General features: G+C 36.1%; 4 protein-coding genes across 4 annotated transcripts; all 4 read right to left on the reverse strand.

The window, feature by feature from the left end:
• Positions 1–1,381: 1,381 nt before the first annotated feature.
• Positions 1,382–2,776, reverse strand: LOC125204031 ((-)-isopiperitenone reductase-like). Its single transcript, XM_048102568.1, has 3 exons — positions 2,300–2,776; positions 2,030–2,209; positions 1,382–1,963 (listed from the first exon to the last, which is right to left on the reverse strand). The coding sequence occupies exons 1-3, from the start codon at positions 2,672–2,674 to the stop codon at positions 1,586–1,588; spliced, it is 933 nt and encodes a 310-aa protein (XP_047958525.1). The 5' UTR covers positions 2,675–2,776; the 3' UTR covers positions 1,382–1,585.
• A 391-nt stretch (positions 2,777–3,167) lies between these two features.
• LOC125204032 ((-)-isopiperitenone reductase-like) lies at positions 3,168–4,543 on the reverse strand. The gene is made up of 5 exons (XM_048102569.1): positions 4,417–4,543; positions 4,115–4,352; positions 3,945–4,046; positions 3,694–3,873; positions 3,168–3,614 (listed from the first exon to the last, which is right to left on the reverse strand). Exons 1-5 carry the CDS (start codon positions 4,434–4,436, stop codon positions 3,237–3,239), a joined length of 918 nt encoding a protein of 305 aa, XP_047958526.1. The 5' UTR covers positions 4,437–4,543; the 3' UTR covers positions 3,168–3,236.
• A 2,564-nt stretch (positions 4,544–7,107) lies between these two features.
• Positions 7,108–8,792, reverse strand: LOC125205587 ((+)-neomenthol dehydrogenase-like). Its single transcript, XM_048104620.1, has 5 exons — positions 8,643–8,792; positions 8,324–8,570; positions 7,925–7,999; positions 7,677–7,850; positions 7,108–7,590 (listed from the first exon to the last, which is right to left on the reverse strand). Exons 1-5 carry the CDS (start codon positions 8,660–8,662, stop codon positions 7,207–7,209), a joined length of 900 nt encoding a protein of 299 aa, XP_047960577.1. The 5' UTR covers positions 8,663–8,792; the 3' UTR covers positions 7,108–7,206.
• An 87-nt stretch (positions 8,793–8,879) lies between these two features.
• On the reverse strand, positions 8,880–14,891 carry LOC125205586 (NAD-dependent malic enzyme 59 kDa isoform, mitochondrial). Its single transcript, XM_048104619.1, has 20 exons — positions 14,762–14,891; positions 14,415–14,556; positions 13,827–13,923; positions 13,151–13,269; positions 12,901–13,068; positions 12,697–12,825; positions 12,270–12,330; positions 11,949–12,052; positions 11,785–11,868; positions 11,571–11,677; positions 11,362–11,455; positions 11,044–11,157; positions 10,817–10,882; positions 10,203–10,275; positions 10,025–10,111; positions 9,811–9,865; positions 9,647–9,718; positions 9,460–9,522; positions 9,190–9,304; positions 8,880–9,104 (listed from the first exon to the last, which is right to left on the reverse strand). Exons 2-20 carry the CDS (start codon positions 14,544–14,546, stop codon positions 9,033–9,035), a joined length of 1,812 nt encoding a protein of 603 aa, XP_047960576.1. The 5' UTR covers positions 14,547–14,556; positions 14,762–14,891; the 3' UTR covers positions 8,880–9,032.
• Between the last annotated feature and the right edge of the window lie 12,244 nt (positions 14,892–27,135).

Raw genomic sequence — 27,135 nt, forward strand, 5'->3', positions numbered from 1 at the left:
GTATTAACTTATAAAATAACATTACATAAAATCATATGTAAAATTTAAATGTTTCATGTTTATAGTGGAATGTGAGTGTAATGATGTTAGATGGTTGAATGTGAGTGTAATGATGTTAGTTGAGTGCGGAGTCTACTTACCTGAAATGAAAAATTTAACGTGGACAATGTTTAGTGGAGCGACGGTCCGAATAAAAATATGGACAATTTTTCGTGGATAGAGTGAGTATTTTCTAAAATTTTGTTAACTGTTACTCCCTCCGTCCCGGCTAAGATGACACATTGCTTAGCCGGCACGGGATTTTAGGAGTTATTGGTTAAAGTGTTTAATTGAAGAGAGAGAAAGTGGGTGTAAGTATTAAAGTAGAGAGATAAAGAAAGAAGGATATTTTAATAGGAGTGAGAAAAAATGGTTGAGTGTATTAATTGGAGAGAGAAAGTTACCAAAAAAGGAAATGTGTCATCTTAGTTGGAACAAACTAAAAAGGAAAACGTGTCATTTTAAGTGGGACGGAGGGGTAATTTTTTCACTCGCTTGTATTTTTTTTTAAATGAATAAATAGTAGTACTATTAATTTAATGACCATCCTCTATAGACTCGAACCTGAAAATTTTGTCCTTAGATAGTCAGACACTACCACACTATTATTATCATACTAATAGTCTAATACACTACATTACTTATTAATGTTCCCACCCCTTAAGGTGTGATAGTCAGACATTACCACACTATTATTATCATACTAATAGTCTAATACACTACATTAATTAGTAATGTTCTCACCCATTAAGGTGTCTACAAATTACAGAGAATAGTCAATAGGCCCACCGATGGATATCCCTGGTAATTACCAAGAAAAAAAAAACCCATTTTTAATTATACTTATGTAAATACAAAAAATAGATTGAATTATAAAAATAGTCCCTAAATTTTGTTATTTTGCATCTTTGCAGTCTTTGAATTTTAAAAACATCTTAGATAATCCATGAGCTTTAATGTATTCACTTTTTTTTAATCGTTTGGCACTTTTAAAAATAGTTTCGAACTTAAATGTCCCCCCAAGCCATGGAGGATATTAGTGGGTACTTTTGTAATTATCAGTATAAATTGTGTAGAGATTGAGATTAACTAGGCATTAATTATAGTTTTAACTGGGATTTATTATTTTGGAATTCTGATTTTAAAATATTTTGAAATGTTTTACAGTATGATCCAATTGACCTTGAATTAATAATGTCCGTCCACACTTATAAAAGTATGAAACAGTTATAATATTAATACGGTGTTACATGTGCTGATATGCAATCTTTTTTTTTAGTGAAAGACATGCAAGTTGCAACTTCTACTATGTGAAATCAAGTCATTTTCACACGCTCAGACAAACATGAATGAACAATGTTTTTCATGAACAAAATCATCAAATCACACAAACAAACACAAAGTCATTTTCACTCTTTACAAATCTATCACAACAAAAGCATCAAAACCTGCTCACAAACAAACACAAAATCCTTAAGAAAAAAAACAAGACCAAATCATGAACAGTGTGATTGCAAGACTTCCACACGCGCACACTCACTATCCATCAAGTAGAATACAGAGCATCCTCGTAAAAAAAGGCGCCCGAAGGCCCTCCACGTGGCAGCAGCGCCACCCTGACCACGTTCTGAGCAGCCTCCTCGGCGCTGAGTGGGCCAAGATTGCAAGTAATATTTGTTCTAGCAAAGCCAGGGCAGAGGCAGTTGACGCGGATATCTGTGTGTTTTTTAGCCAACACTTTTGTGTATGCAATCAAAGCCGCTTTAGAGACTTTATAAGCTGTAACATGAGTAGGCCACTTGTTCTCCTCCAATCTCCCCTCTTTGAAGTCGTTGAGGAATTCTCGCACCACCCCTTCTATGCTCTCTTCCGTGAGGCATGCCTCGTTGCTCAAGACAGCTTTAGCGCGCTCATTCTGCAAGAGCTGAAGGCGCCAACAGAGTTAGTAGAGTTGAGAATATGAGTTTTGGTGTATATAATATAAGTATACCTTTAGGTGGCCTAATAAGGAGGACACATTGACAATAGTTGGCGAATCAGACAGTCGAAGGAGAGGAATGAAGGCTTCTGTTACTCTCTTTGCACCGTAGAAGTTTGTTTGTATGCACTCTTCTGCGGCCTCGTATGTCTGGATCAGAGTTGACCCTGCCTTGAGCTGCAGTGGCTCTGCCTGCGCAAACGAGGTATGAGTTGCTACTATTTAGTACTACCTCTCCATTTGCACAAAAAGAGTGAAAAAAGAATAAAGATATAGTACTACCTCTCCATTTGCATTAGCAAGGAGTGAAGCAACATCTGCTTGTATAATTTGTTGAATAATTGAAGCATCTCCCTCCAGTCCTATTCCTCCGATGCCTGCATTGTTCACCAGAATGTCAAGCTTCCCGTATGTTGTTGTGAGGAATTGGACAGCAGCAGCGATGCTTGCAGCGTCTACAACATTGAGTTGATGGAAAACCACATAGTCAGAAAGGCCAGAGTCCTTGAGGCTTTCCACTGCTTCAAGGCCTCTCTTCTCATCCCTTGCACCTAAAATTACCACAATTCCTTTCGACGCTAACTGCCTACATATCTCCAACCCGATCCCTTTGTTCCCTCCCGTAACTAATGCATACCGCCCACCTGCCTCCGCCATTGATACTAACCGTAATTTCCCTTGAGATGAGATGACACCAGATTCTCTCTTTGTTTTTACAATATATAGTGCTCATCAAACCCGGCAAAGTCAAGCTTAGGATTCTCATTCCAAATCAGTATGCCAATTTTTGCATTCTATATACATTCTATTATTCTATGATTGTATCATTGGAAGAAAGCGACAGCCGACCACATTTAATATTTATATTATGCACATACCTACAATTTCCTTGTTGGAAACATGGTGTAATGGGATGTAAACGCGCTTATGAGAGTATATTAATGTAAAGTCTGTTTTTTTCTAAATTATAAACAGATAGATTTTGATAGAGTAGAACATTCTAACAAAATTAATAAACTATGGTTTTCACTACATACGGCTACACCATTCACATCCATTCTTTTAAATTTTTAATATCCAATCAGATTAATTATATATGAATCTTGTGAAAATTAATAAGCGTCCAGTGATATGAAATGAGGATAACAAAGAAGTGAAGACTCCTACAAACACAATTATTAATTGTTAGTACAAGAGAAAAGGCTAGTTGGATTGTTTCTTAGAAAGACAAGGCATCGGACCGATGGAAGAAGGAACCCGAGGGGCCTCCATGGGGAAGCAATGCCATCTTGACCGGAGCTTCAGCAGCTTCGACTTCACTTAGAGGGCCTGCGTTGAAGGTTATATCTGTTCTAGCAAAACCAGGACACACAGCATTGATGCAGATATTGGGGTATTTTTGAGCTGCAAGCCAAGTATACGCGTTAAGAGCTGCTTTCGACACTTTGTAGGCTGCAAGGTGAGGAGGCCACTGCTTCTCTTCCAATTTACCATCTTTGAAGTTGTTGAGAAATTGCTGCATAACTTCATCTACTCTCTCTTCTGTTAGCCTCTCTTTGCTGCTCAACACTCCTTTCGCCCATTCGTTAGGCTGAAGCTGAAGATAAATGTACATGATCAATCAGATACACACACAATTTAATGAAGTGCTTCTCTTACAAAATGAAGATTAGTACCACTAAACAGCCTAGAGTGGAGGTGACATTGACAATTCTTGGTGAATGGGAGAGTTGCAGCAGAGGAATGAGGGCTTCTGTTACTCTTTTTACACCATAGTAGTTTGTCTCAATGCATTCTTCCGCCCCCTTCAATGTCTCGATAAGCTTTCCACTTGCCTTCGCGTGAAATGGCTCTGCCTGCCAGCCAAGTAGACGCGTTAAGAAACAGATATACGAATAGGAAGGAGAATCTTCGATTAGAAAGAAACCTGTCCGCCAGCAAGGAATGAGGCGCCATCTGCCTCAATATACTCTTGAAGCACTGAAACATCTCCATCCACCTCTGCCCCGCGAATTCCTGCATTATTCACCTGCTCACACAAATGCAAGCATCAAATACAAAAAATATTGAAATCAAGAATGATCACAGCTGATTTACCAAAATGTCGAGCCTTCCGAATCTTGACTTGATGAACTCAAAAGCAGCGGCAACGCTAGCAGGATCAACGATGTCTAATTGATGAAAAACCACATTATCCAATTCCTTAAGCTTCTCTCGAGCTTCAATACCTCTCTTTTCATCTCTTGCTGCTAAAACCACCACTACTCCTTTAGATGCTAGCTGCCTGCAGATTTCGAACCCGATTCCTTTGTTTGCTCCTGTAACCAAAGCGTACCTGCACCAATAATAAAATTTGTAAATATAATTCATTTAATTTCACTCAACTAAATCTTAACTACCTTTGTGTTGCATCCGCCATTGTTTTTTCCCTTTGTATTCTGTCTGAAACCAGACTAGTAATAACAAGCTTCTTGTTTCAATCAATTGTTCTACCTTTATAACTGTAAGGTTTGTCATGACATTTCGACCTTGACAAAGTATACCCCACAAAATTAAGTTGACAACAACAATGATTTTCCTATGGCAGTTTCTTGTTTCACACTTTTATTCCTTAATGCTCCAAACAGACGGTTTCAATTCTTCGTCATCAACTTAATCTTAATAAAATATTTATCCAACAAAATTGTCCATACTGAATATGGAAGGTCATTTTCTTTTTACTATGTCAACTTAATTAGTACAGTAATTAATTTCTGTCGAACTAAATATCGATCACATTGGTATTGCACAGTAGAGAGTGGGTGACTGCATGTGCCATTCTTTTATTTTTACTTTATTCTTGAGATAAGATGTTAAAAGCTGAGGAGATTCTGATTGTTTTAAAGATTATATGCTTTGCTTTAATCAGCTTATATCTCAAAAGGAAGGGGATGGATGAGGCGAGCCTATGCATTAATGCATAGCTGAACATTACAGTAAAAAGATATGGCGAGCACTACTCGTGTAATCATGTGCCATTGCTTCGATTTTTCCTGAAATAAAATTTTATTAAATGAGTAGAATATTTAGTTTTTAGTTTTATACTCAAATACAAGTATGAAATTTCCATTCCCCCCTGGGTCTGGAGGTGTGGAGTGTCTACATATTTAATATTGCGCATCCGCATTGCTGCTTTCCCTGAAGGGCGGCATCCATGCCGCTGGCGCGGCTTTGTGCTGTCTGCCGTTGTGCTCTTACCGCTGGCACGGTGCTGCTCGATGCATCGAGCACTATGCCGTTGGCATTTTTTTTTAAATTTCGAATTTTAATTAAAAATTCGTTTTTAAATTAAAAAAAATATTTTCTCACTTCCCAATAAATTATACTCCCTCTGTCCACGAAAATTCGTCCCGGTTTGACCGGGCACGGATTTTAAGAAATATAATAGAAAGTGGGTTGAAAAAGTTGGATTGTGGATCCTACTTTTATATATTAGTTTTATAATAAAATGTGAGTAGGAATGAGTTAGTGGAATATGAGTTCCACTACCAAAAATGGTAAAAGTGAAATGGGACAAATTTTGGGGGACGAACGGAAATGGAAAAATGGGACAACTTTTGGTGGACGGAGGGAGTATCCGTTTTCTCTCCACTTTTAATTTTTTTTTTCAATTTATTTTTTCTCCAAAATTCACATTTCATCTATTAATACCCTCATTTCCACACAAAAAATTTCCCACCACACTACAGAATTCTCATCTAAATTCTCTCATCAATTCTCAATCTCTCTCTCTTACAGAAAAAATGTCCGGCTCCGACGATCACCCCTCCGACTCCGCGGTTGGACCACTAATGGTTCGATTCAACATCATTCCCTATTCCGGAAACGCAATTCTCGACCCCTCCTCAAACCCAAGGTTCTCAAATTCCGGGTGGCTACCGGCCTTACCCGGTGGACGACCAAGATGCCCCGATGGGCGATACGGTGGGCACCCGAACCTAAATCAAGAGGGAGCGGCGACACTCAAACTCCTCCTACTCCTACTCCTACTCCTACTCCTCGTGGTGTTCGTGTTCGGGGTCGTGCCGGTGACACTCACGTCCGCACCCCGTACACTTCGGGGGAGATGGATCAATTATTCAAAACCTATTTGGCAATCTCCGAAGATTCGGAGATTGGCACGAACCAAAGCGAGGATAGGTTTTGGTTCCGCGTCTCTCGCCGGTACAATGAAAACCGACCGAAGGGAACCATCGAGCGCAATGAGAGTATGGTGCGCAATGCCATCTTCAGAGTCAACGAAGAAATCCAAAAGTTCCAGGGGTATTACCTCCAGGAAGAGCAGTCGGCGGGTAACAAGAGCAAGCTCGACATCATCAGTGCCGCCCTGGCAACCTACCAATCCCAATATTACAAACCATTCAAGTACCTCAACGCTTGACAGGAGGTGCGTGCACACCCGAAGTATAAGGGAGGTGTATCATCCTCCTCCAGCTCCTCCAACAAACGGTCGGGTCGATAGACCTATCCGACGCCGGCGAGGATGAGGTGGCTAGCCAACGCCGGAGCTAACTTGGGTAGCCCCAACGCCGGCCCGAGCAGTTCCCAACGCCGACCGCAAGGAAGGAAACAGGCAACAGCCAATCGCCGTCGCGCCGCTCCTGCTCCCTTTGTGCCACCTCAACCGCCCACCAACTCGTTGTGGACCCTTTTGGCTCAACTTAATATGGCCGAGTCTCACATGTCTCCCGAGCAACTTGAAGCACATCGGGCAATGGTACGAGGTCTTCGACACACATTGGGGATAGGCCAGAGAACTAGTCTTCCACGGGGGTATTTTTTATCCTTTAATTATGTAATTTTTAATTTGTAGGATTTTAATTATGTAATTTTTATTTTTTTTAAATTTGTAATAGTAGTTTGAGTATTTTTAATGTATTTTTATATTGTAGAAATGTTTTTAGTAATTGAAGTATTTAAATTAAATAATGGAATGGTGGAACCTTTGAGTATGTCCTTGCGGAAGAGCATGAGTGTGGGGGTTGTGCTTTTAGAGAAGAGTAGGGAGTAAAAAATTAATAAAAGTGGGTCTGGGCCCACATGGATGGGGATGCTCTAATAAAATAAAGACATCAATTGCCGAGGGTTACATGACAACAATGGTTGGTGTAAAGGTGCAAAACATGGCAATGACAGATTATAACAAAAATTTATTCCTCAAAAGATGAGATTTCCTTCTCATCAAAGAATAAGCCGGAAGGGCCATCATCTGGCAGCAATGCAGCCATCACTGGACATTCTGCTCCTTGTTCCACTGTCCGCACCCCCGTGCTGTAGTTGAGGTCAGTTTTAACATATCCCGGGCACACGCTGTTAATCCGGATATCAGGTTTCTTCTTGGCAAGAAGCCTCGTGTAGGCGTTCATGGCTGCTTTCGAGACTGTGTAAGCAGCAAGTAGCTGAGGCCATTCTTTGGCTTCTAAACACCCCTCTTTCATGTCTCCCAGAAACTCATTCACCACCTCGTCGATTTTATCTTCTGTCAGATTCTCGACGTCCTTGAGCACCCCTTTGGCCCACTCGTTGCCTACGTACTGAATCAAGGAAGACCAATCCCAAGCAATAAACACAGGACAAGACCATAATTGGAAAAGAGTGCCTTTAAAAGATGCCAAGTTACCTTGAGCTTGCCTGATGCAGATGAGACATTGACAATTGTTGGTGAAGCAGAGAGATGGAGTAAGGGAAGCAGTGCTTCAATAGTGAGTTTAGCGCCGTAATAGTTTGTTTGCAGACATGCTAATGCTAACTCGTAGTTCTCACACAACAACCCTTTCCAATTTATTTGAGCACTCTGTTGTCACACACAAAAACAAACATAGCCTAAACAAGAAGTTCCAAATCCACATTGACTCAAACCGGACTTACACCACCACCAGCCGCAGACGAGGCTCGGAAAGCATCATCGTCGAGCAGGGTTCCACCGATCCCAGCATTGTTAATCTGCCAAACCAAGGTGACCTCTACTTACTACATAGCTCTCACATAATGAATATTCAAACAATTGGGGCTATTCAGTTTGCAAGATTATATCTCGCGATCAAATATCTAGTGTGTTTGGTTCACGAGAATGAATCTCACAACTCAATCCTAGATAGATAATCATGTGATAATTAGTCATAGTCAATCCCTTACGACTAAAATAATCTCACAATTCAATCATAGATTATATTTTGGTACTATTTTATCTAAGAAAGCGAAAACAACCTTTAACGCATTGAATTGTCAAACAAGAAAGTGAAAATAATGGGTTGGAATCCATGTTACCAAGATATCAAGCTTGCCGAAACGGGAGTGAATGAATTGAGCGAAAGAAGCGATGCTTGGTTGGTCGGTTACATCAAGCTGATGAAAGATGACAAAATCAGAAAGGCCAAGCCCTTTGAGTTTTTCAACAGCTTCGAGGCCTCTCTTCTCGTCTCTGGCTGTCACCACTACCGTCACGCCTTGTGACGCCAGCTGCCTGCAAATCTCGAATCCTATCCCTTTGTTTGATCCTGTAACCACGGCATACCTGCATCACAAAGAAATTCAGATGAATGAAGTAAGCAGTATCCTCTAAGTGAGTCAGTGAGTAGTTAATTACTTGGTTTTTGTTTCCGCCATGGATGGGATGGGATGGGATGGGATGAGATGAGAGCTCAAGCTGCCCCCAATGTTGATTTTATTCGGTTGAGATCGAGGTGATTTTTTTTATTCATCAATGCGATTTTTGCTATTATTGTGTTTGTTCTTTTCTTTTTCCAACCCAATTCTTTAACTTCTTTCAAAATATTTGCTTCTCAACATTTAATTTTATTAAAATACGAATCATACGATGCACTAAAGGTCAGTGATGTGTGCGTCTGCTTGTAAAATATTTCAGCTGTCAATAACAAAGTAGATACGTGTTAAAGACTAGTTTGTTTTCTTACAATGGCCTGCAGAGTTCTGCATAAATAATCAGCTAAAAACTAGTAAAACAAAGGGAACAGCGTCACTTTTCGTGCACAAGAGGGCTGTACACAGGAAACCACATGTTCTCCTTCACATACTTGATTGTTTGTTCCTGCATCCCACATAAATTATATCCACGTTACATATTTTATTTTTAGCTTTAGGAAAAAATAAGATGCCTAGAAGATGAAGTATACCTTTGACATGTATTTCAAATCTTTGGGGCCCACCTCGCCGCGTCCATCAGCCAAACCTTCAGCAACTGCTGCCCTCACAACTGCAGCTCCAACCTCAGCTGTGATATCCCGTATACTGACCACACAAAACTATAGATTCAGCTACAGTTCAATAATAGGTATGTGAACCGATAAAAGGATGAGGAGCATGGAATGTAGCATATTGAATTACTTCAACACAATATAACAGTGATTTCTCCTCACTGAGAGGAACTTGATACACTTACATACCTATCAATGGATGGATACAGGATACCCATCTGAATTTCTTCGTCTGTGATGTATGAAGCAAGGCTGCAAGAACAACCCCGATTAAGACATTTGTTCTGATTAAGCATTGTGAATATGCAATCATTGTAATAGAAAATGGGTTACGATAGTGAATAAAGATCAAGCCCAGCCAAGTTCTTAATCTTACCACTCTGCAGCTGCTTGCAGCATATCGTCGGTTATTATACGAGCACCACAGAGAAGACTTCCCAAGCCAATTCTAGATATGCAGAATAACCAAGTTAGAAATCATAACCTCCAAAATAGTAAAAGATGGAGGAATATTTCCTGTCAGCCATAGTAATAACATACCCCGGAAAGAGGTACATGTTATTTGCTTGATTCACATGCCCTGTCTTCCCATTCCCTGAAAAAAAGGAACAAATTGGCACTAATCAAAATACTACTACTAAATAGTGATATTACTATGAGCCCATCCTCCACCACGAAAGACACTGGAAAGAAACTAATTCAACCAACTATCATCGACAATATTATTAAGGGCTTCCACTTGCAAAGACAATACCTAGATCAACATTATTAAAAGGGCTTCCACTTGCAAAGACAATATTTTCGCCAGCATGTTTAAAAGCCTCCTCAGCAGTGCATTCAGCTGTGTACCATAAAGCAAATACAAATGTTTATCTCTTCATGCCCATCAGGTATTATGAGTTTCAAGAGGGATTGAAGTAGCAAAAACAAACCATTTGCTGTAGGATTAGACATTGCAAAAATAGCTGGTTTGGTGGAGTCTGAGTCTTTCATGGCCCTTAGAATCTGATTACATGATCAAATTAATAAAAATAAATCAATTACTTTTAGAGCATTTAAATAGCCAGTAAAGACAAACGGGAAATGAATATCTACTGAATTAACTTTGATAAGGATAGGCTCAACACTTACATACAAAAAACGTTAAAAAGGTATCACGTTAAAATATATAAGCAGAAAATGAGTCAGTATTGGGAGGCCAGATAGCAAATGTTAAAAAAATTAATACGCTTCAAATGAAGAATGCTCATATGAAGCCAAAATGAATGTGTCCACAGGAGTACAATGAAGTAATGTGATCCGAGTGAAACAGAAGGATTTATGACCTGTAATGATTACAGGTTTTCTTGTAATAAAACAGTAGATGCATTATAAGTTCTCGGATCGTTTTGTCAAAGAAAGATTGACCAAGTGGTCTCTTGAGGAGAACATTGCAGCCACATTTCAGATACAGGTAACACACACACATACAGGCATGCGCAAAACATAGACAATCTAAGGGTGCATGAAACACAAAGGTAAAAAGTTCTAGGAATCGTTAATCAACCTCTTCGTTAAAGACACCACCAACTCCAGATAAACCAAGAAGCACATGTGGCTTAACCTTTTTAATCTGCAGATGATTAGAATGCTAAAATTATAATCTCGATGCAATAAAATTCTGCTGGTGAAAGGTAAAAATAATTAAGAGTGGTTATTCGGTATTCTAGCTAACAAGCCAGCAGTTCCTCTCTAGAAAATATAAGGGTTAGAGAATTTTAAGAAAATACTTACCACTTCAAGCAGACTGGAACCCTCGCAAAGTCCAAATTCTTTAGTCTCGCCTTGAGATTTAGCAAACGGAGTAGCTGCAGGATCAATGCATTTTCTCTCTTTTGTTATGAGACCCTGCAAATGTACAGAGTGAAAATTCTAAGAGAAAGCAGAAACATCTAGACAAGACTTCAGATGAAGATATTCACTCTCCCATCTTTCTTTGTACTATTTCCCTATCCAGCAATGACTGCTTAGTCTACTTTACCAGTCCATTAAAAATTTAATATAACTTTTCACCCCCCAGAGACATTTGAACTTAGAGATTTGAGTTGGTACATCTTTGTCAAGAAGGAAAAAATGAGGATCTGCATGTGGTCCGGCCATTCTAGAAACAGCCTGTAATGCCATCTTGAGAACACCAAGTCCTGCACTGCAATGTCAAGTTTGGAATAAGAAAATAGAGAAACAACTGCCAACAGACCATATACTTTTTCAGAACATTGTTTATAGACACATGATCCACTAAACCAAAGACCCTAAGCTACCTTCCAGCCCCAACCACAACGATTTTTTGGTTTGCAAAATCCGTCAAAGGTCGTCCTTGTGCTCTAACCGAACCAAGTAGCCCAGCCAAAGCAACACCAGCTGTTCCCTGTACTTTTTCGAGCCAGGCATAAGAACATCAGTTCAAGCTTCACTTTAAGAGACATCTTCTTTTAACCTACTGTTCTTGTGGTTATATAAAGTGGAGTAGTTTACCTGTACGTCATCATTGAACATGCAAAACCTCTTGCGGTAACGTTCTAGTGTCTCAAAAGCCCACTTCATTTGAAAATCCTCAAACTGTGTAGTTAGTTCCAATCATAAATTGTAAGTATGCATTTCTACCAGGATATCTTTAAAAAATTTCAGAATAAAACGACCTGCACAATAGCCTTTGGCCAACGTGCATGAACAGCTTCCATTAACTCATCAACAATCGCCAAATATTCATCGCCTTCCAGCCTATGTTGTCTGAGCCCCAAATCTGTAAAAAATGTTCAGGTAAACTAAAATAAAACTATAATTACAAAATTTTCACTTTTCTTGACGCATCAATTCCAAAAGTGAGTTAATTACTTGGAAGCATAGTAAGGAAATTAGATTTAGACGCAGAGCACATTGAAGATAAAATTACTTCTGGCAAAAAATATATAATTAAATGACAAAGAAAATATAAGTGAGCTTAACAAAAGTCAACTCACAAAGCCTGTCTGCAAGTAGCTTCTCATTGTTTGTGCCTACATCAAGCATAACTGGCAATATCTGAACAGCAAATATAAATAAGAAAAATGTAAGACTCCTACGACAAAATAACAGCCAAAAATCATAAAGCATAGTCTCTGACACCATACTGTGAATGATATCATATTGTGGTTATTAAGTATATGCTGACTTCTGTAACATGAACCAAATATTTTTAGCTAAAAGGTACTGTCAAATCACAAATGCATATGCAGGTGGACACTAACTAACATATACTATAAAAAAGGTTCCTGCGTAATGGATGCTCATTAAGGATTTGGTGTCTCTGCATATGTAATGATTACTTGATATAAACTACTATGTATGTGAACACCAAGTCTCCTCTCATCCATTTACATATGTAAACAAGAGGTATGTTGGACATACTCTTTGTGGATTGATACCAGCAGCGGCAACATACATGTCAAGTTTCCCAATTGGAATACCTATTCCCTGAACTCCAAGATCACCAAGACCAAGAATACGACTACCATCTGTCAGAACAATCATATCAACCTGCATAAAAATCATGTTAAAATTACTCTACTCAAAAATTATACAGGCAAGATTACGTTAAGTTTGACATGATACCTGCTGTGCAGGCCAATTATAGATCATCGACATCATCTCTCCCTTATCTTTGGCACTGAAATACATTCCACGTGGACGCCGAAACAACCCGGAATAGTTTTGACATACCAATCCTACTGTAGGAGTATATATAGTCGGAGCAAAATCCTTGATATTGTCTATCAGTACCTTCAAGGTTGAGTGAATACCAGCAAGTTAACTATTTGCCATACTTTTATCATCCATAGAAGCTGTGGGTCAGTAAACTTACTCGGTAGTACAGTGTTTCATTTCTGTCATGGAGTCTGTTCAAAATTCTCCATTTTGCAAGGGAAACAACATTATCTGGTTGACCTTGGGTATTTTTTTCCAGAGATCTATATGATTCCACTAATAATACCAGAAAGAAGAAAAGAGAAGTTTAAAAGTCAAAACCCCTATAACTAGTAGCAAACCTAACCAGAGATTACATGAAAAATTCAATCACCCCAAACTCCATACATGAACAAATAACACCTGCACAGACTCAACTTATACCAGAAAAACATAACTAAATTCAGCTACTAGATTGAGTAAAAGCCAATTCCTAGTGTTATCATGTACCCCAAACTATATGGTTGGAAAGGGTAATGCATATGTAAATATTGTAATACTCCAAATTCTTTTGAATGGTGCTTAATTTAAGGTTGAAGGAACTTACTATGCACAAAAACAAAAGTTCGGGTAATATTCTCTACTAGACTATGTCCTAATCAGCTAATCTCCCTCTACAAATAAAAGAAGGTGTCCTAATTTAAAAGAGCAAAAACAACATCGGTTAATCTTTCATTTAGAAGCATTGGTTGGAGGCAACTGCAGTAACAGAAAATGAAATGAAGAACAAGCAGTCCAAATGAATAACTATTTTACCAATTCAAAAGAGTCAAGACACAGAATTAGTGACTTACTGAAACGGTCATATTGCTGCTCAAATGATATCACTCGTGGTGGAAGCAGACCACGTAGTCCCAGTCTATCTCTTTCCGTCAACGGGAAACCTGTGTCCTGATTGTTTCGAATTTTAACAGTTACACCTTGTCAGCATTGTATGATTGAGCATGCTCCTAAACCAGGAATGTATGAACTATGTCTACTCAAAGTAACAAAGAAACGTCTCAAGTGACATAGGTTTTTAGCAACTCACTGCAAATACATTATTTTCCAATGACAGCAGAACTTAGAATACATTACAAACAACTGTTTATTTGTCCACCTACTTAAATAAAAGCTTACAATCAACAGAGTAGATCAAAAACATGAAACTGTATTCATTTAATATTCCACAGTGAAGGCTAGCACAAACTCAAACAGTTCAAACATGATCAAAAACAAGGAAGACAAAATAGATCTCAAAGTCAGCAAAAACTCTCTGAAAGACTGAAACAGTGAGCGGCTAAACATGACAAATTCGACCAAGTCCAATCGGATCAAATGACGTCGGCAACCGACAGGCTCAATAGCAAGCTAGAAAACAAGTGAAACGGATAAGACGAGACCTTGTTAAACCAAGGATCGTGGAGAATATCAGCGCCGCGCTTGTGTACAATACACGGCCCGGGTATCGCCGTCGACATCCGCCGCCGCGACTGGCGGAGGCTCGACGCAGCAGATCGCGCCACTCTCCACATTCCTAAGCTCCTGAAATCCAAAATCGGAGCAATTCAACCAAACTATAACTCAACTGATTCTCCACACCTCCACAAATTGCCAACAATGTGCGTGCAAACATTTATATACACAAAACGAGTCAGTCAACTTGTATCAGAATATCAAGTGCGGACAACCATGAACATATATATTTAAATACATCATACATATATAGATAACGGAATTTGGAATTCACCTTTTTTGCTAGACTGAAAAAGGAGATTGCGTTGAAAGAGGTGATTGTTGAGATTGAGAGTGAAGACTGAGACGCGAAGTAGGCAGTATCTGCCCGAAGAAAACGGGCAGGAATGAGAATGAATTGTGCTTGACAATGAAAGGAAAGAGGGTAAATCTGTCATTTATAGGGTTGAGGAGTGGGCCCAAACGCGGCAACCAGTAATCAATCGAGGGTAGCACTTGTTCATTGGGGAGGAGGTATCAATGAATCAATGTTCCCAGTTATTTTTGGAAAAAACTGTATTTTAGCTATGTCTTAAAATTACTTGTTGCAAAGATATTATTCCATTTTCTTCAATACATAAAAATATTTTTCAAATCAGTGTCAAAATTACAAATGTACGATAGTAATTTTTCAATATTATAGTTACTTACTCTACACGCTTTCAATCAAGATACATTTTTTAAAAATTCTGCCTTGAGTATTCTATCAAACTTTTTTTTTAATCTTTTATAAATCTTTTAAAATTTTCGAATTTTGTGTAAATTATTATGTACAAAGTTTTACTCCTGAATCATCTAAAAAAATGTACTATATTTTTAAATAATATTTAGAGAATATAGCTCCTTTCAAAAAAACATTGTGTTCTACTTAACGTGGATGGTGTTATAATTTCAAATAAGTAATGTAACTAGAGTGTTTTAAAGTTATAGTAGTACTATTAATTTACTACAATTGCAAATTCAGTGGAAATTTTTGCAAAATCGACAATCAACCATTTTCATCATCCACCAAACTAAGTTCTGTTTTATTTAATCGCTGGGTTCCCTTTTTTAAAGGGAAAATGTTTTAGGTTAGAGTTTGACTTCAGTGACATTTGGGATATATTTTACAGTTCCTTTTAGTATGTGTAATTAATTGTTTGAGAAGTGATTCCATAAATTATTAATTTGAGTTCCATAATAAACAGGTTGAAGGATCAATACAACATAACCTAATAATAGTTCGAGCTTCGAGGTGAGCAAATGTGATAATTTTATTTAGTTTGTTCAGTGTAGATGCATGCAGCTTTATCGAATTCATCACATAATATGTTGTGATGATAAAATTTTGATAAATAAGTATTACTACTTCTCAATAAGATATGCACATTATTATAGCCAGTGACAAATCTAAGTGCCAGTTGATATGAAGCTGGATATAAATTTTATATGCTCCTCCCCTTCCGTTTGCTTCCAGCATCATCTTGAGGAAGAAGGAAATTGCTCTGTGCTACCTTGGATCATTTGTTGCAAGTCCAAGCCATATTAAATTTAAGCCTAGCACTTAAGAGTTCAAGTTGCCCAACTTGGTATCCAAACCAAATTCAAATTCCGCAAATTCCATGTTTGTTTGAAAGATTGGAGAGACGAGTTGAGAGAATCGAGAGACAGTGAGGAGATAGAATTGAGGGTAAATCTTTATGTTCCATTTAATTACCAAATGTCATTTAGCTCCCACTAATAAGTTAAACAATGTCATCTATTCATAAATAAAATGACTTTGTTAGATACAAAAGCTTTATTGATATATCATACGAAGGGTTCTTTTTTTTTTTGGAACAATTAAAAATAAAATCAAATTTCATAATTTTTCTAAAATTATGATAAAAATCAGATGGTAAAATTTCACAATTTACCTTTTTATTTTATTGCAAATAGTACTTGGAAACATTCAACATTATTTTGTCACTTTCCAACATTTATATGCCAATTATTACTTCTGAGCATATGCACTTTTTATATTTTAGTACTTGTTTAACCACAAAATTCGTGGATGTATTTCCATTATATCTCTATGGAAATGTGAAAAGCAATATTCACTAATTTCCTACTAATAATTCCTTTACCCACCTTTTTTTCATTTTAGAAACAAAATATAATTCTAAACCCAGACTCATTTTAGCTTAATGTACTATCAAATATGATTTCACTCCAATTATTTACACTAAACTCAAATTTAAAATAATATTCTTTATATTATACTTTTATTACAAACAAAATTTGAAAAACCTTTTGGGTTTAAGTTTAGTGTAAACCTAAGGATAGGCAATTTTTTCCCAAAATTCAAAAATAGAATTAGTTCTGGAGTACTATTGAAGCTAATTAACTATCTCTATTTTAAGTTTTAATGTACCCTTGGAGATGGTACAGGTGGAGGTTTCACCAATATTCAACAGAAATAAGAGCAGGTTTCAACAGATTCAAAGTTTATTAAAATAAAAAAAAAATTAAAAAAAAAACCCAAAAAACAGATTATCGTCAATTCACAATCAAAGCTTGTTAAGGAAGTAATGGAAAAGGATGGCAATTTTTTGGCGGCGGCGTATTCGATTATTCGAATCGACAGAAAAAGTCAGAACTAAAGGCGATCGAGCAATAGCATGGATGCATCTTATGCTCTTGTGTATCCATTCTTTTTAAGGATGGCAGATCTGATCTTCAGTCTCTTCTCCACCACCATTGATAATACCATCTCAAATCAAGACTTGTATTCACCCGGTACATTAATCTTTAATTATGCTCCCTTCGTTCCACCTTCACCCTACTCACAGCGACCATCAAAAAATGTTTTGGCAGGGCTTAAAGATGAACAAAATAGAACGAAGATGAAAATTGCAATGCAAACAATAATAAAAATCAATTGTAAGTCAGAGTCTAGAAAAACCTTATTTCTACAAGACATTGCATACCGGCTAGTGCTATCAAATTGATGCATTATCCTTAAAGATAAAATGACTTCTTCGTAACATGTAGAAACACTTGAAACCGGAAAATTTGAGCTGCATTCCGTAAATCGAGCAAATAAAGTTCTAATGCTCTAAATGAAAAATGCAAAAGAACTTTGAGTTAAAGATGATGAAGATGTAGATGTGTAGTGTGTTTCCATCCCAAAGCTTATGTCTATTTATAGGCCAAATAATGGAGTTGAAGGATCATGAGCATAAAACCAAACATAAGATCATGGAGGTGAAAAGCCAAATGACAAGCAAAACACAATTTTGCCTATTCATCCATTCGTTTTCAATAACCACCTGTATTCATATTGTCTCTTCTCTTTGTTGGTAATTGTATTAAAACAGATTGTTTTTTAGAATGACTTGCATACTTCTCATCTTGTTGTTCAATATGTTCCATTTGTTTGGCCAAAATTGTCTGAAAAAACCAATCAGAAATGCGCGAATATAAACCCGTATTTCCTTGCAAATCAGAATCCATGTATCATACAACAAATCCTTCGAAGAAAAAAAAAACATACTACTATCAACAATTATCATCAACCAAAGAGATCAAACAACTTCTAACACTTTACTGAAATTGTTGTGCTCAATAAAACAATGCAGTTGGTAAAATGAAATTCAATACAAGAATCTTGCTCAAGATGCTGAAACAGAAACTTCGCTTCGTCATCAATCCATTGCTGCTGATGCCTTCCACCCTTCCACATCCTCAATAGAAAAAGTGGCTTACCTATATAAAGCAATTCTAGTACTAGTATTTTTATAAGGGATATTGGCCTATATTATGGAACTTTTTAAAAGTTGGTTTTTCCCACTTAACTTTTAAATTGGTAAATAATATATTGAGCTTTACATGAGTTTGTTACTTCCACCAGCGAAAAAATTTCAGTTATAGTAATGGATTTAAGACCAATTATGGTGATTGTGATTTAAGAAAAACTATCGTCAAAGATTGAAAAACTTGAAGCTCTCGAAGTTGTTCTCGAAAAATTACGAATAAAAAATCCGCATTATGATATTATTTGCCGAAATTATTTCGCCGGTGGGAAATAACAAACACAGGTAAAGTTCATGATATTATTTGCCAATTTGAAAGTTCATGGGAAAAACCTAACATTTTGAAAGTTCCATGATATTAGAGGTCAATATCCTTTTTTATAAAGAGAGAACATATTTTTTTAGTACATCAACTATCCCAAATGAGCAAAATTTGGTTCTCAAAATATCTTTTGAGCTATAAGTTAATATCAATTCAATTCCTTTTTGGCTATTTCCAATATTTTTATGAACAAAGTACCCTTAAGGCCATGAAGGACAATTTAATCTATTTATTCTCTCATTTTCATTAAAATATGTTTCTTTAAGTATTCATCCACTTTCTTCTTTCTTCTAATTTATTTGGGATTAAGTTTAATAGTTTCGAATACTATTATTATTAATATATACCATACCTTATTTGAATATTATGATATTAATTTTTAGTGCTAGTTAATACTTTTATATGGTTACATTCTCATGTATTTAGATAAATATTTTATTTAATGAATCTCGGAATTTTATGAAACTGAAAATTTAAGTTAATCATAATATATAATATATATTACATTGAAATAAAAATTTAATATAGTAGAAAAAATACGATTCACGAATAGTCAAAGGAATAGATATGAGAACTATGAACAATTTTCATTAGGGGTGGCAAATCGTGCGTGTTGTGTCGTTATCGTGTCGACATGATAACGACACGATACGATAACAACAAACACAAACACGACACGTTAAGAAAACTCCAAACACGAACACGATCCACTACCCTCAGACACGAACAAGACATGAACCACTTCGGGTCAACACGACACGATAACAACAAATATATGACACGACACAATAACAACACTATAATAATATTATTATAATATATAAATATTATTTCTTATATTAAATTTTAAATTTTAATTTTAAAATTTTAAAATAAATAATAAAATAATACTATTATAATATATTAATATTTTTTCTTAACGTGTAACACGAACACGACACGAAGTTTTCATGTCCTTATCGTGTCGACACGATAAGGACACGAACCCAATAAGCCTTGACACATATCGTGTCGTATTATCGTGTCGTGCCAAAAATTGTCAGCCCTAGTTTTCATGATATTGTTGTAAATGGCCTAATGATAATATTAAGACACGACATTGTGATATTAAACAATTGATAGCAACTATTAATTTTTTATTTAATTAAACCATCTAAATTAATCATATATTCATCTATGAATGGCATTGTCTTTTTTATTAAATTGTTTATTAATAATTTCAAATTTTGAACTAATTTTTTTTTACTACAATTACTACATAAGAGTAGATAAAATAAAACTTAGCTTTTTGAATTATTTAAGATTCTGTGTATGTTAATGAATTTTAATTTATTTTTAATTGTCAATTTTGTATTGCACTTAAAAAATAATATATTCTTCTGTCAGTTTATGTATAGCTTTAAGATTGAAAAATTAATATTCCATCTAATAAATTGAACTACTTTTATATACAGATGTTTTACAAGTATAATGTTTACATGTTTTACAGTTAAGTTATTTTACTATTAATGTTAAATATTAAAATATTACAAATAAGTAAAACTAACGTAAATAATTAATATCAATAGAATATTAAAGTCGTTAAGATATTTTTATTTTGAAATTAAAATTAGAGGAACTTTTTTAGCACATCAACTATTTCAAATTATATAAAAATGAGAGGATAAATAGATTGAATTGTCCTTCATGGCCTTAAGGGTACTTTGGTCATGAAAATATTGAAAATAGCTAAAAAATAATTGAATTTATATTAACTTATAGTTAATGAACCTCAAAAGATATTATGAAATATTACGAATCAAATTTACTTATTTTGGATAGTTGATGTACTAAAAAATATGTTTTCTCTTTTATAAATATGCAAATACTACAAAGAATAAATTTATTAATATTGTTAAATCCATCAGCTCATCAGCTCAAGTTTTTCTTTTTTTAGGAGACCGGGAGGTCAACTTGTTTATTTTATTGGAGGTTGAAAGGCACATATCCACTATGGCCTATGCTATAAATGCAAATATTAATGTTATGACAATCGCATAGGTACAGTACAAACTTTAGCTATCACTCCTTCTATACGACTAAACGAGGTTTGTATACTGATTTAAGTAATTGTTCTCAATTTTCATGGTATATATAATCAAATACATACCACGTCTTAATGCAAAGCTAATACCAATTATTGAATATGACAATCTAATGGATATGATCACTTCCACATTGCAAACTGTTTTTTAAATTATAATCAACAAAGGGTGTTCTAATTAATTTACCCACCTTCGGTTAATATGAGTCACAGTATTGGGCCTTATAGTTTTTTAGAATTCTAAATAACTAACTACACTTAAATTAATAATGAGGAGTGATGAATTGTCAATTCATCATTTAATTATAATTAAACTAATTTAAAATCATAGGATTTTAGAAATCTTGGAGTCTAAAATTTGTTACGTGTAATTTTCATTTTTATTAATTAAATTGAAAAAGATAAAAGAAAACAACCAAATTAGGGTTTTGGATGAAAATGTCAATATAGTGTTTTGAATATATCAACACAATGCTTTGTGAATGTCAATACAATGCTTTGCGAATGTTAACACATTGCTTATATTGACATTCTACACGTATTATATTGACATATTTTATATATTATGTTGACATTTGTTGCTTTACGAAAAAATAAAAAAAAAATTCGATTTTTTTTTCAAATTTTGATGTCAGAACATATGCAAGTGAAATCTCGTTAGAATCCTTATGAAATTATATTTAATTTGATATATGTTGTGTGAAAATATAATTTAAATTGAGAAAGTTATGCGTTTTAAAGTTATGGATATTTTTCAAAAGTTAGTTATAACTAATTTGTTGTAAATTGACTTTAATATCGTTATTACGTTTTTTTTTTATTATTGTATTGACATTCTAGGACTGATAATCTAGGCTCTTGATTTGAATATCTAATTGTTGTTATTTAATTGTAGTTAGCAATATAACACTCTTCAATTAATAACTACTATCAAATCTAGTTTATCCGATTTAAAAACAAACGGCCAGGAACAATTTTTACGCGATGACAACTAGCTAGCTATTGTAACAATATTAATCAGAGATATTAATGAAAACTGAATTTTATTAGTTATAACTAACGATTTAAAAATATTTCAAAATTTTAAACTCATATTATTATAGCATTAATAAACAATATATAATCATCCAATAAGTTGAAATAATTAGTTGTGCATCTATTGTGGATTTACCCACTTTCCGTTAGGATATGACCGCCAATTTTGGGTGCCTTAAGTGCCATGTGAGATACCTTAAAGGCTTAAGGACATTTCTAAATATGGTCTTTGTTATTGAAAAAATGAAGATGGCACGGCGTTATAAGATTTTGTCGATTTTAAGTTATTGTTAGGTGGCTATATTACAGCAATATAATGCGATTTATCCCACTAAAAACCTATGTTTCAACTAGAAAACTAACTTTCAATTTGGCTAAATTATACTATTTCAACTAGAAAACCTATGTCTCGAGTATTATACTATTTGGAAGCCAAATTATACTATTTCAACTAGAAAACCTATGTCTCGAGTATTATACTATTTGGATAGGTTTTCCATCATCCACAAATCCACTCTTAAAGACAGAACTAGATACCAAATTATAGCTATCCATTTTCTTAATCTTATAGTTAGAATTAATTTACAACTAATTCAATATTTTATTCAATAAAAACTTTTTCATTAAAATTTTTTTTTAAAATTATAATTTTTTAATTTTTTTTATTCAATAAAAACTTGCCGGAGTAAATAATGAACTAAATGAAGTATGTTATAAAGTAATTTTGACATGTTATTGAAATACAGTAATGATACAACAAATTTTAGTGTTAAACGTAAGCGGTAGTAATGAACTATATTCAATAAATAAACCAAATGAACACTAGTAATGAAGTAAATATGACATTTTATTGAAATACAATGTTAACTGTATTAAACGTCAAGCGGTAGTAATGAACTTATTACATCATTCAGTCATGTTATAACTTTATTCCATTAGTTTATTACTTCATTATGTTAGTTTATTACTTCATTCCATTAATTTATTACTTCATAACACATTATGACATAATTATCTTTCATTTGAAGTAAATTCGGTATGTAATGAATGCGAAAAATTACTTCATAACATACGTTCATTTAGTTCATTATGTAGTGAATATAGTTCATTATTTACTCGAACAAGTTTTTATTGAATAAAAAAATTAAAAAAGTTTTAAAAAAAATTTAAAAAATTAAAACGAAATTCAAATTAAAAAGAAAATTATTTATTGAATAAAATATTAAATTAATTATAAATTAATCCTAACCACAAGATTAAGAAAATGGATGACCCAAATTTGGTCTCTATTTCGGTTTTTAAGAAGAGTTCGACATTGATCACAACTCATTTTGATAGTGTTAGTAAAATACATTATTACCCTCTAAAATTTGACTCACATAATTATTTTCCTTATTTATGTTATCATAATTAAAGTAATTTAGGTTATTATAATTATTTTCTTTATTTATGATTTATTGGATCAAACATTTAGTTATGATAACTCGCAATTTTATTTAGCTAACAAACACAAAATTAAGATAAAATAATTAGTCAAAACTATGATAACTATCATGATTATATCATATCTAGTCGAAACATAACATGACTACCAAATGACACCTCATTTCTAAAAATGTTAATGACAAATGGAGATAAGATAAGTTCACTATTTCCTACTTTCAAAAATAGAAACTTTTGAAATGGGACATGTTTTAATTCACAATTGCTAAAGTAAGAAAGAATAATCGGTAAAATAAGAGAAGATGAAGAGAAAAAGTAGTTGAAATAGAGTCAGTGGTTACAGGGTCCATTTTCTAAAATAGAAAATTTAGAGCATTCACAATAGGGACGGATGTCCCGGCGGATACCCCAAAAACACCCCCTACCACGTCATAAGGAAATCCCTCAACACTGCCACATCATAAGGACATCTCACTGCACAATAGCGAACATCCCCAAGGACATCCTGGCGGACAAGAACAATAATAAAAATTCACAAATATGCAATGTGCGGAATTAAAATTTTGACACGAATACGGGGAGAATACAACCGTTTTATTTCAAAATAAATAAATAAATAAAAATCGGGACGTCCGCGCACAGCCGCAGATACCTCTCGTCCGTCGGGGACGTCCGCGTCCGTCTCAAACGTCGCAATAGCGGACGTCCAACACGGACGACTGGCACGCCGGTTCGACGTCTTCCGGGACATCCGCTATTGCGGATGCTCTTAGAAAATTTTTATTTTTAACAGACTTCCCAAAATAAAAATAGTTTCTACTTTTAGAGCATCTCCAGTGGCGTACTTCCCGTCTCCCTTTGGAGAGGCTTCTGAGAAGTCCGTCGCGGAAGGGCGTCATTGTGGCACGGAGAGGAGAACGCGGACTTCCCGTGAGGACACGGTAAGGGCGCAGCCATCGCGGGAAGGGCGGGTGAACGTCCGGTATTTTATTTTTACTTTATTTTTATTATTATTTTTAAAAAAACTATATATATACGGCTCGTTGAACTTCATTTCATTCGCACCACTTGTGTTACCAAGTTTCTCTCTCTCTAAATTTTGATTCTCAAGTATATCTAGAATGGCTAGTAGAGGTGCGAGTGGCACTGGCGGGAACGATAGTGATAGTGATAATGACGAATTACAGGCCGCTATGACAGGGAATATAGATCGCCTGCTAGGCCAGGCGATCCAACGGCAGAAGCAGGCGGCGGTACCTCGGCCGATCAGTCGTCGAACTATAGTACCTCGGGACCACATCGCTGCACATCATCGGTTGTATCAGGACTACTTCGCTCCGGAGCCGCGTTTTAGGGATGCTTTATTTCGGTGACGTTTTAGGATGCATCGTCCGATGTTTATGCGTATTGATGCACTATTTATTTGCACTATAAATACCTGCAAGTATACAGAGTAGGTATAGTATAGCAAAAGGTTAGTACCGGGTATCGAACACGGGGAAGATGTACACAAAGTGTCTATATTCTACTAGAACTCAATTACTATCTGGAGAAACAAGAATTTTTGGAAACTTTTGAAAACAGTAAATATTAAAAACAGTAAACAACTAAATGCAAGCAAATCACGGAGAGAAAAGTATAGAGATAAGGGGAATTCCAGGGATGTGCTTTCGCTTTTATGGTTATACAAATTCCAAACTACAATACCCTAGCACAGTTAATACTTTGAAAGGACGAGTCACCTAGCTTATGCTCATGCGATACAAACGTTGATTACTAACATTAGGGTTGTCAATCCTAACACGTAACTCCAAAAAGCTCCTAAGACCCTTGAAAAGTCCTCACTCTCAATTAACAGTGCCGTTTTAAAGGAAGCTAACTGTAGTGTCTACTAAGTGGATCTAACTCGCTAGAACTCTGTCACAGTTATGAAGCAAGTTGTATTGAATCATACATAATTGTGTCACTCAATTATGAAGCATCATGATTAACTTAGGGAAGAAACAAAGTAAAAACAAAACGGATATTAAATAAAAAACGGAATTGTATAACCAAAGTTGCTACTAACACATCCCTAGAATCCTATGAGTTTAGTTACACATGACTGAATAAACTAAAAACATAGATTGAAGGGAAAGCAATTTGAACATAAAACTAAAGCAAATAAAACCCGTAGGTTGAATCCTTGTCGTTCTTGATGTTCTTGAAATCCTTCTCCAACTCCTTGCACAATTGAACTACTCTAGCTTTTGATCTCTATGAATGTTGCAAGTAGTCACTCTCTTTCTCTATGAATGTGTTCTTGTTGTGTGAAAAAAAACTCCTTTTTGATGAAGCTTGAGGTCCTATTTATAGGGGAAGATTATTCCTCATCATAGAAGGAAAAGATCTTCAAAATTTGGTAAATCTTGGAGCAAATCTAGGGCTGGTCGGATTCGCCGCCTTTCTCCCGCGGGGCCGCCGCACCTTGGCCGGCGGTCGCCGCGTTGGAGTCCGGAGACTCGACCCTTCGGTGGCGGACCGCCACATGTCCTCCGGCGGTCGCCCGGCGAGACTCTTCTCCTAGCGTAAATTTCCGAGGCGGGCCGCCACATAGCTCTGACCGCCGGGCGCCGCGCGGTCGCCGTACAACTTCGCGGGGTCGCCGGTCGCCGTCTCCGACTCCGCAGATTTCCGCACTATGCGTTTTTACTCCCCTTTTCGGCTCAAATATGCACATTTCTCACAAAACACGTCAAAATACCAAAATGTATAGAATATGCAAATAATGGACATGTAGAGTGATTTTGATAACAAAAACGGACCAAATAATGGCCTTAAAACAGTGCAAAATCCGGGCGTATCACGTATCGTGAGTGCTTTGGAGCATCGATACGAGTATTTCAGGTTCAGGGGGATGCGGTTGGAAAACCCGGTCACACGCCCATACAGAAGTGCATTGCCGCAATCAGGAAGCTGGCGTACGGAGGCGCAGCCGACATGTTCGACGAGTACCTCCACATTGGCGAGTCGACAACCATCGAGTGTTTGGAGTATTTTTGACAGGGCGTTAGAGAGATATTCAGGGATTAGTATCTTCGGAAGCCCAGCCCCGCAGACTGCCAGTAGCTGATAGATATGCACAGGTTTCCCAGGATGTTGGGCAGCATAGATTGTATGCATTGGGAGTGGAAGAACTACCCCGCCGCCTGGAAAGGGATGTACACTAGCGGCTTCAAATGCAAGCATCCCACGATGGTCCTTGAAGCTGTAGCTGACTACCGGTTGTGGATATGTGATAAGGTTAATTTCATGCATTGGTTATGGGGTTAAATTCAACGATTTCCTGACTTTAAAACAGCTTTTAAGCGAGGTGTAGAGGAAAACGCCAGATCCAGGAAGAACGAAGGAAATTACCTGGTGAAGGAGTCTGGGGGGAAAGTAAGCAGAAGAAGGAAAAAAGTTCCCAGACGGAGGAGATTTCTAGATGGAGGGCAGAAAGGAAAATTCAAGAGAAGATTCTAGAAGATCAACTCCACGCCTATAAATAAGAGCACGCAACACACTTGAAATCATCATCACTCTCATTTTGCTCTTAGCTCACTTTTCACACTTCTGCACACACATTAGGGGTTACCAAATTCATGGGGTCGGGTTTGTAGTTTGATCATCGTCGTGTACCACTATCTCTACGTGAGGCGGAGAAACAATTTACAATTCTCAGTTTCAATTTCTGCTTTGGAATTCCCCGAGTCTTCGCTGTTCGAAGCTCGACTTTGTTTTGTTGAATCGTTGTTGAATTCGTAATTGTTTAGTTATGGAAGTTTATGCTGCGTTTTCATAATCGTATTATGTTTGCGTTGATTGTTGCTTTACCTTGGATGCTTTTCGCACTTGATCTGTATTGTTTAAGTTGAATTGTGCTGGAATTGTAGTTGATCGGTTGAATTTGGTTGGATCGGAGTGATCGGAGA

This window comes from Salvia hispanica, chromosome 2 (assembly GCF_023119035.1).
Source record: "Salvia hispanica cultivar TCC Black 2014 chromosome 2, UniMelb_Shisp_WGS_1.0, whole genome shotgun sequence".
Taxonomy (NCBI): domain Eukaryota; kingdom Viridiplantae; phylum Streptophyta; class Magnoliopsida; order Lamiales; family Lamiaceae; genus Salvia; species Salvia hispanica.